Source organism: Notolabrus celidotus, chromosome 23 (assembly GCF_009762535.1).
Source record: "Notolabrus celidotus isolate fNotCel1 chromosome 23, fNotCel1.pri, whole genome shotgun sequence".
Taxonomy (NCBI): domain Eukaryota; kingdom Metazoa; phylum Chordata; class Actinopteri; order Labriformes; family Labridae; genus Notolabrus; species Notolabrus celidotus.
This window is the reverse complement of record NC_048294.1, coordinates 7,927,853-7,938,074: the sequence shown is the minus strand read 5'-3', so window position 1 is coordinate 7,938,074 and position 10,222 is coordinate 7,927,853. Positions and strand designations below refer to the sequence as shown.

At 41.0% G+C, this 10,222-nt stretch overlaps 2 protein-coding genes across 5 annotated transcripts in view; one reads left to right on the top strand and one right to left on the bottom strand.

The window, feature by feature from the left end:
* Window positions 1-17: 17 nt before the first annotated feature.
* On the bottom strand, window positions 18-3,957 carry si:ch211-1o7.2 (ankyrin repeat domain-containing protein 53). The gene is made up of 6 exons (XM_034677289.1): window positions 3,855-3,957; window positions 3,478-3,574; window positions 1,653-1,852; window positions 1,177-1,341; window positions 979-1,099; window positions 18-686 (listed from the first exon to the last, which is right to left on the bottom strand). The coding sequence occupies exons 1-6, from the start codon at window positions 3,914-3,916 to the stop codon at window positions 150-152; spliced, it is 1,182 nt and encodes a 393-aa protein (XP_034533180.1). The 5' UTR covers window positions 3,917-3,957; the 3' UTR covers window positions 18-149.
* Window positions 3,958-7,423: 3,466 nt separating this feature from the next.
* Window positions 7,424-10,222, top strand: part of f13a1b (coagulation factor XIII, A1 polypeptide b) — a 74,243-nt gene continuing 71,444 nt past the window's right edge. For 3 of the 4 annotated variants that reach the window (XM_034677283.1, XM_034677287.1, XM_034677284.1), the window contains exon 1: window positions 7,429-7,566. The gene's annotated coding sequence lies outside the window, so the exon portion shown is untranslated. Of the gene's footprint in view, window positions 7,567-10,222 lie in introns of all 4 variants that reach the window. The other variant, XM_034677286.1, reaches the window with a different exon arrangement.

Here is a 10,222-nt window from a genome sequence, read left to right as displayed (position 1 = left end):
AACTACCAATATATGTAAAGTTTAAAAAATGCCTCTTATATGTAACAATGCCTGAACAGTTCTGATGTCGGAATATGTTTACTTCATGACTTCCAACCCCCGACTACTACCAGGTCTAGTCGAAGCTCTTCCTGTCCAGCATTCCAGCATCAGTAATGTCCTAACTCCAACACTTCAACCAAGTGCATGGCCCCCTCTGTCCAGGGGGAGGTGCTCCGCCCCTGAGGGTACCCTCTGTGCTGGACCTCCATGATGTCTTGAGCCTTAAAGTGCTGAAGGGAGGCAATCCTGGAGGGGAATGCTCTAGGGAATAACACCCTCTCCAGGACATCCAGAGGCAGATCAGGGGCTGGGTGAGGCGTGCTGCTGTCCCACTTTGTGGAGTACAGAGGCGACCTGCTGCTGTCCCTCCACACTGTGACGGAGCTCCGGAGGTCCGGCTCAACTTTCAGGGGCCTCTCTGGGTGGAAGCCTAAGTAGATGGTCCAGGGTCTGAAGGAGGAGGAGGAGGCTGAATTGGACTGGTTCTCCAGTGGGTCCTTGGTGGTGGTTTGATTGGAGGTGTCCTGATCTGATGAGAGGCACTTTGTGTGGAACTTGCTCACCTGGACTCTGGGGGTGAAATCCTTCAGTGGAGGTAATCCTTTCTTGTTGGCCCACTCTGCTATCTTGTCTGCGTTAATTATCTGGAAGTAACGGAAAGTTTGATTAGTCCATTTTTAAAAAATATGTTAAATCTGAAGCTGAACTTAGTAGAGATGTTTATAGATTCACATACTGACCTTATAAAGCAGGAAAGACTATTTTAAAACAATTACCAGACTTTTTTTGTGGTAAAGATTACATTTAGGTGTTTTTTTTTTAACAGAACATTTAGAAATCTATAGTACGTTGGTCTGATTTTGTGACAGTCAAGAGTTCATTTATGCCTCTATTTGAAATGTTGGATGAATGGATTTACACAACATGTAAACTAACCTTGTTTTTGAAACGATCCAGTCTCTCCCCATCTATAAGATCCCTGTATAAAGCCTGAACCGACTTCCTCTCCTTCTGTTCTTTGTCCTTATCTTTCTGCCACATGCAGCTTCTCAGATACCTAAAACAAAATCACAGGGAAGTTTGCATAAACAGTGAATCCATTTTAATGAAAAGTTATTTCTTTCATCTTGTTACCTCGCCACCTTCCTGCGGCACCACACGCGGGCGAAATCCAGAGGAGTAAGTCCCATGCTGTCCTTCGCTGACACATCTGCCCCGGCCTGCACGAAGATCTCTGCGCATTCTAGGAGACCCTCAGAGGCAGCCAGGTGCAGCGGGGTCGCGCCTGACTCTGTGGTTCTGGAAATAACAATTCAAACAATTGTTAAAAACACTCACTCAGCCTTATCACCGTCATCTTCATTACTTCTATCATCAGTATCATCATCAGTACCATCATTATCCCCTGCAGTAGCAGCAGCAGCAGCAGCAGCCTTAAAGCTTCATCATCATCTCCTTGCAATCATCATTTCACTTTTCTTCTCCTTCTCTCTTATTTGTTAAAATTGAGCTTTCAGCAGCTGGATGCCTCTGAATCCAGAACTCCTAAAAACACCCATGATGGAGTAAATAAAGCTGTGTAAAGTCTATAAATGCTGTAAAATGCCTACACGTTGATGTCAGCCCCATGCTCCAGGAGGTATCTGATGCATGAAGAGGTGTTCGGGGAGCTCCGAGAGGACAGGACCATGTGGACTGGCCGGCGACCCTGCTGATCTCCGCCGTTGATCATCCCCGGTCTGGAGTCCAGCAGGATCTGGATGGTCGCCAGCTGGCCGTGAAGGCAGGCCATGTGGAGGGCTGACGGACCCTGGAGGGTGAAGCCCAAAAACATGCCCAGAGCATCATTTCAGTGATGTATGAATGAGCTGAGGCGGGGTTTTAAGTTGTGAGGCCTGGGCTCAGACTGAGGGGAGGCGCTTTGGCAGTTATGGCTTCTTGGTGTCTCACAGCGGACGTCTTGATTCTTCAAATCAGAGAAGATAAAGGGTGTTTTGGGATATAGATATACTGTATGATTTGGGCCTCTGTTTTCTGCTGTGACAAGAAAAAGCCCTTTAAGGATAGACGATTGAAAACGGAGTACATTTAGTATTGCGTTCAAAGTTTACTTTTTGAGTGCCTTTATTATAGGCTGATTTTCCCTTTAATTTAATTGTACTTTGATGTACTTTCTAATATACCATTCAAGCCTTGGGAATAATACACCACAACAGCATGTGGCAACGTCTTCTTCTCTGTAACTGTGCTTTATAGATCCATTTGGACTGGACTGGAGCTCTTTTTAACTGTTTTTGATGGCTAATTCCCTTTTACTGATATATAATACCAGTCAAAAGTTTGGACACACCTTCTCATTCAATGTTTTTTATTTATTTTAAGTATTTTCAACATTGTAGATTAATACCGAAGACATCAAAACTATGAAATAATCTGGTTTTGCTATAATCTGTATTACAACAGTAGTCAAATAGGGCTATCCATTGTGTACTAACCCTACCTCTGATTGTCTCAAACGCATTAAGAAGGCAAGTCATTCTACAAATGAACTCTTGACAAGGATCATGTTAATTAGAAACCATTCCAGGAGACCACTTCATGAAGCAGACTGAGAGAATACCAAGAGTGTGCAAAGCTGTCATGAAGGAAAAAGGGGGCTACTTTACAGAATCTAAAATATAAAACATGTTCTGGTTTGTTAAACACTTTTTTGTTAATTAAATAATTCCATATATGTTCTTTCATAGTTTTGTTGTCTTTGGTATTAATCTACAGTGTTTCAAATAATTAAATAAATACAAACCCTTGAATGAGAAGGTGTTTCCAAACTTTTGACTGGTAGTGTGTAAGTACTTGCTTTTAGTAAGTATTTGGTGTGAGTAACACAAGTTATGCGTTTTGCATTTAGGTTACTTATGCAACGGATAGGCTATAGCGCACATACATTTTATTTTTATTTATCTGGTTTGAATACAAGCTTTCAAGAGAACTTTTCATTATAAATTTACAAATTGCACTTCCATACCACGTTGTACAGCAAAGAGCATACAAGACAAACCTGGTAAAACAGGCCCAAAAGGCAGTAAAGCGCATTGAACAGAACTTATCCAAATACATTTAGTTTTTAAGCAGGCGCACACACACACACACAGGGCCCAGGCATCGGGTTATTTTAAAATGAACAATTATTTAAAATTGCTATAATTATTTCTCAAATCTTCCTCAGGCATTACATTTTCAGAAAATAACACAATGGAAAAAAAACGGATTTATTGTGTTAATTAATGTATTTGTTTCAACTTATTTATGCATCCAGAAAAAAATGTGTGATGCCTTTTCCAACAGTGGGTGTTGCAGCACCCTCAGCACCCCTACTTCTCACGGCCATGCATACAGTGTTTCTTTATGTCTGTATTGTGAATTCATTGAGGTTACCTGCAGGCTCACGAGGACATTCAGCTTCTCCGGGCTCGTGACAGGAACACCTGGAAGCGCGAGCTCGTGCGAGGAGGGAGCTCTGAGGGTGAGTTTCCTACAAACAAACAAACAAACAAACAAACAAAAAAACGACATTTATAAACTGTAAAGTGTATCCTCGTGGTAACACAAGGCAGAGGAGAGATTTTCAATAATGTAACAGCGCCATTATTCTATAATAGACTTCAGTACGTCGTATAACTTCCAGTGAGTAGCTTAAATAATTAAATTGTCAACATAGCAAACTAAATAATCTAAAGTAGTATATCTAACGTTATTAGCTTCACATGTGGGCTAAAGAAACACATCAGGTTAATTATTTTAACGTTATTTACCGATTTTTACATCCTCCACGTCTCCTTTTTCCGGACTTGTTGACGGGTTCCATTGTTGCCATAGAAACTCAGTAACCAGGAAGCGAACCGTGATTTACGGCAATTAAAGTAACTTTTTATCGTTGGTATTTTAGCGTATTAATGGTATTAATGCGCAATGACACGTTTTTACAATGGTATTTACAGATATTTTTTGTTACTTATTTCTAAGCTATTAGACACAATGAAAAATGACTATATATATGTATATATATGTTTTAATGAACTTTTAATGGCTCACATCAAAAATAGAAAGTTACAACTAAAGCAATTTTGGAAAATAAATAAATCAGAGACAGCATCCAAGTTTAACAATTCTACATAGTACATCATGAACACTCATTCCAAGGTACTTCTTGAAGCTCCCACACTCCTAAACCATTTGTGACTTAAACAACTCTTTAAATTGTTAAAAATTAAATAAAAACTCAAGATTTTTGTCTCCAGCTGTGTTAAATACTTGATTCTGATTGGTCAAAACCCCATAATAAGGGTAATAATTAATACTCAAAAGTTAAAGCTATACCAGAGACGACATGATCACTATGGAGGGGCAATGATTGGAATATTTGAATATTCATTCACTTTGAAAAAATCGAATAGTTGCTTCTAATATTTTCTCATATCAAAAGTAAAAAAACAGCCTTAATCAGCCTTAACTGTGATCTACCAAACCTTTCATCACAATGGCTGCTAGTCTAGGGCCTATATAATGTAAGAAAGGGGACCATATATCAAAGAATACTTTGATCATACACTTCGATCTGTATGTCAGATATTCCATAGATATGATATAAAAAATAACTTTGCGCCACCCAGCTATCGTTGGAGGAAAAAGGACTTTTGGTGTCATAACACAAAAATACAAACACTTTATTAGGGCATATCAGTCTTAATATTGTAGCTAGCTGATTTAAATCTATGCCAGTCTAGATGTTGTTAGTGTGTAATTTCTCCTCCCTTTATCAATCAATCTTTATTTATATTGTGCCAAATCACAACAAACTTTATCTCAAGACGCTTTTATAAACAGAGCAGGTCTAGACCGTACTCTATGTTATATTATTAACAAAGACCCAACACCAAGACAGGGTAAGACTCAGTCTTATCTCATCTTAATCCACCATGAGCAGAGCAGTTTGCAGTATTTAGCAATTTACAGCAGCGAGGAAAAACTTCCTTTAACAGGCAGAAACCTCGAGCAGAACCAGACTCATGTTAGACAGACATCTGCTGAGGCAGAGTTGGGGTTGGAAAGAGGGATAGAGGAGGATAAGAGAGAGAGAGCGATGAGAGTGATGAGAAGAATAGTAGTAGTAGTAGTAGCTGGAGTCTGGAACGTCCACAGCAGGAGGACTTCTATGGCAGCGAATCAGAGGAACCTACGAGACAAGGAAGCTCAGGGACTCCAAATGTATTCATGTAGAGCCATAATAGCTGCCTTATTTGTCATCCACCTTGTTTTCCCATGTTAATCCTTTTTTTTTTGTAAACTGAAATTCAATTATTTAATTCTAGTCCAAAAGGGTCTCTTAGATAAACCTGAACATTAGAGGCCACTTCCTTATACAGCACATTCTATAACGTGCGTTGTGTCTGAGTGTAATAGCTTGTGACAGAAACGGGTAGATGAATGGCTGCAGGCGTGTCAGAAATGGATACTTCCGCCCTCCCATGTAGAGTCCTCAGCTCTCTCCTCATACAGCTCTGTGTGCTCGTATTGATGATGCAATAAAAGTGGCGACTTGCATCAGGCCCGAGTAAAGCAGATCGATCCTGCCAAAGCTGCGGAGGCCTCAGAGGGGCCCGTATGGATTCTGTACGAATCGGAGAGGTCATATCATCTCAGTGTCTCTGTGGGGCTGAGGGGTCGATGGACTCATCGGGCAGCGGGCTTCACTGATCACTGGCATCGACCACTTGACCCCAGACTGAAATGAATGAGTACACGTGTGCAGAGATAACTACTATAGTTTGACTCAGAGGCATAGGTTAACAGTACTTACATATTGACCCACTGAACATGTTAGAATCTGTAGGAATGGGAAACGACAGATTCAGAATCACTAAAATCTACTTCATTATGTATTTAGACATCCAAGGTCAGTATGCAAAAACATACCTTCTTAATTTTCCAAAATGCTTCATGAAATTGTTAAAATAGATGTAGTGTGAAATTCAGTTTCAGGCAAACACTCACTCTTGTTCCCAAAGCATGCAGCCAATCGTGATTGTTTGTTTAAGTCTCTTCATGTCAAGAAGAAATGTTCACTCACAAAAGCAATATTAAAAGAATGGAACTTGTTAACGCGTAATTTCGGTGGAGTTAAGAAAAGGACAGGAAAAAGCTACCCTCTCCACTCTGGTAGGGGGAGCAGGAACTTTACAGAACCACACTGGAAGGTCCCCTGCCGGATTCACACCATGGACAAGCATTCAGAAAGGCTAACCACAACACAACGTGCTGCCTTACGGAGCTCACTTCTTTGGGTTTATCTACTATCTACTGATGTGTGGTAACTCAAAATCATAGTCCACACCACTGTGGAAGGGTTCCTGGATGTTAAATCTTATGCAATAAAGATTCAGAAGCGTGGTCCACACAGCTACGGTGGGAGGCCAGAATGTCCTAGATTCATACGCCACAGAAATTGGTCTGAGCCCTGTCATCTTCAATTGGTGAGCTGTCAGTGGTTATCAGGTTATTTGCTTTCCATTACATTACAGTGATCTAAGAAGCATAGTTGAGACAGCAGTGGTGGGAAACCAGCAAATTCCAGCTTCACGTGAGTGGGCCCTCGCCAGAAATTGAACCTGGCACCTACTCTCCAAGAGGAGACAGTGCTAACGGCAACATTAAGGTGCCACTTTGCAAGGCTTGCTTGCTAGGGTTTAGTTACTGTCATCCCATTATGTGGTCCAGACTGCAATGGTGGAAGCCAGCTAATTCTAGCTTTCTCTACCGATGCTCCACCCTCCTTTTAAAACCAAACTTATATCTATCCTGATTTAGGGTGAGATGAATCTTTGTGAGGTGAACTAAACAATCTTGTGCATTTAGCGGGTGTGAGAGGGGCCTTAGAGAGACTCCATCTTTGTTTCAGAGAATAAGTTCAGAATTTTCCTTTACTTTCAGAAAAATTAAAACGAAAAATTAAGTCTTCATTTCAGGTCTATCAAAGCCCCCTGTCCTCCATCAGGGCCCTGGAAGTAGGCGACTATTAACGCCTAAAACAACCTCACGGCTATAACAATAAAACACATAATTACATACCTTATGTTATATGCTAAGCAGAGAGGGATTGACATCAGTACTTCCACAACAATTTGTACTTTGGTTTCATTTCTGGTGGGTAGAGGTGTGGGGCCTGTAGTCCATCTTTATATCCAGTCACAGAATATGTGATGCCAGAGTTTTGACCATCATGTGCCTTCAAAGCCCTTGTACTCTTCCTTACATTGAATGACTCAATGTTTATTCGATTATTTATTCAATTTGTGACTCGTCTGTCATTCTCTATCCCTCAAAGCCACCAAGGTCCAGCGGACGGTCAAGGACGGGGCGTGGACCCCTTGGCTTTCTGCTCTGAGTGCCAACCCCCCAAGAGCCTTTGCCTTCACACAACACCGCCATACAGCGACTTCAGTGACGCGTGTGTGTGCGCTGAAAAGAGTGAGTAAACCATTTGTGTGCATTTTAATGTGTGTGCAGTGTTTGTGTGTGTGCATTGTATATGGGCTAATAGAAAGAAAGAGTACAGCACGCCCCTGTTAGGGCCTCAGCGACTTCCTCTGACCTCGGTCACATGTCACGGTGGTTGTACGGAGACTTTATGGTAGAGCTCTTTCATGTTTGACTTTCAGCACAAGTCCCTGGACAGTAACCCCCAACGTGACCTCTTTCTTCTGACAGTTGAGTGTGTGTGTGTGTGTGTGTGTGTGTGTGTGCTTTATTGTCCATGTGCAGTCCACATCAGTCTGTGCAGGAGTGCATCGTCCTTAAAAGCTCCAAAACCTTAAAAGCTTTCTTTCATACGGCATCTCCAGCTCGGTTTGCAAGAAATGTAGATAAGACAAAGCGTTTGTGTGACTTTTCTGACCCTAAATTGAAATATCTGTATCTCTATTTCCCTCCTTTACCCTCTAATGCTCACTACAATCAAAAAGCACAATGAAACGTGTGTGTTTGTGTGTGTGCAGCGAGTGTGCATGCATGCATTAGCTACAGTACACCCAGTTGGTGCAGAGCAGATTAGCAGCAGGCAGATCAGAGCTGTCTAAACCTGCTTAGGGCGAGGATGAAAATGAGATCATGTCCCAGCAGCCTCGCAGCGAGCTCTCCCATTGGTCCGGGACATTATCCAATCACATCGCATTATGCTCTCATTGGTGGAGCGACAGGAGCTTCTGCTTGGCTAGTGGCACCTGACCTATTGATTCAGGTCTCACGACTCACATCAGATGGTAACACATTCAGGGTTATGTGTTCTACACATATATTTTTGGCCACAGATAAAATACTATCAACTCTCAATTTTGTGCAGTTCTTGGTGAAATTTGGGAATTTTGCAGTTTATCTATACTTGATACACTGTACAAAAAATGTGGGGTAAAAGTGAAGAAAAGGCTTCCTACATCTACTTCATAGGACAGGTGTGTGGGAGAGGAATGAGACGACGCTCACAAAATTAGAATTGCAGGAATCCCATACACTGTCCAACCGGCAAATGTTTGTTTTTTTATGGCAACGTTTCAGTACAAGACCATTTGCCATTAAAAAAATGTATTTGCAAGTTGGACAGTGTGCACGATTTTTGCAACTCAAAGCCAAGTAACAATTTTCACACAGAAAATTCAGTTGAGTAAAATTTACTCCTGAAACACAGAGGATAATCTGAGCTAAATGCTGCTAACATTTAGGACTAGTTCAGTAGTACGTAAGTAAGCTATGCTGTGTTTTCTGCCTCTGTCACTGCATTTTACTTGCTTAATAATTTGAGAATTACTGTCTAATTACAAATATTAGGTTTTCTTTTAATGAGGTGCTGGTAGCTTAGCGGTCTAAGCGCCCCACGTAGAGAGGCCGTGGTCGAAGAGGTTGCCGGTTCGACTCCCGGCCGGTCAACCTTATGCTGCATGTCTTCCCCCACTCTCTACTCCCCACATTTCCTGTCTCTCTTCAACTGTACTATCATTAAACGCAAAAAAAGACCTCCCCCCCACAAAAAGAAAAAGGCCACCTAAACTTTCAAATTTCAACAGTAAAATTAAAGCTGTAATATACATTTTTTATGTTTAATAAAGATAGACTGGAATCATGGGGAAACAGTATGAGTACTGCGTCCATACCATAGACTGTATAAAATATGGACGTAGTATCCGTGACGTCACCCATCTGTTTTGAAGCCAATCATCGGCGGCAGCCATTTTGCTGCTGTTGAGCGTTTGACGTAAAGAGGCGGGCTTTGAGCCTCCTAGCCAACAGCTACAGTGTTCCCGCCTGTCAATCAAGTCAGCTGTGCCTCTCATTGGAAGACTCGTAATCTCAATATCTTTGAAATTGCCGCGTTAGAAAAAAATTCACCCCCCTACAGTGTGTGCCGACCGAGAAATGATCTACCCAGACTACACTCGTCTTTTGCACCAGGCTGTAAACATGTTTATTTCTGCTGTAAAGATCGTCTATTTTGAATTGGTGTGTATGTAGTTTCCGGTACTTCCGGAGCCAGCCTCAAGCGGACACTTGAGAAACTGCAGTTTCTAACACTTCCGCATTGGACTCATATTTTTAGACCAGAGGTTGCCGCTTGGTCCATACATGAGGCACCTAAAAAGGCGTTGACTTTAATTTAATAAATAAATAAACAATAACTAAACTATGCACAAGTAAAACATGTCCATACTCTATATTGTATATATTTATTTTATATTATAATTTTCTTATTTTTTCCCTTTAATTATTCTATTTTAACTTTGTAAGTATATTGTCAAACTCCCCTTTCTCTTGCTGAAAACTGCTGCAACAGAAAAAATATTCCAAATAAAGGTTATCTTATCTCTTATCTTAAAACTGGGAACAATACAGGGACTCGGCCTCTGATTTAAGAGTTGTTGTTTGTCTTTCGTGTCAGAATTTAGCTAATTTTTAAGAGCTGTGTTTTGATCTATGTGTTTGATAAAGCCATAAACTCTCAATCTGGTGAAGTGCTTTCAAAATGCATTGATTTACCGCCAATGAAGTATGTTTTTGTGTCATTTTTCCTTAAAACAAACATGTTTTAAACTCGGCTTCGATTTGAAAAACAAAAATGTGAGTTAGCGCTAGTTCA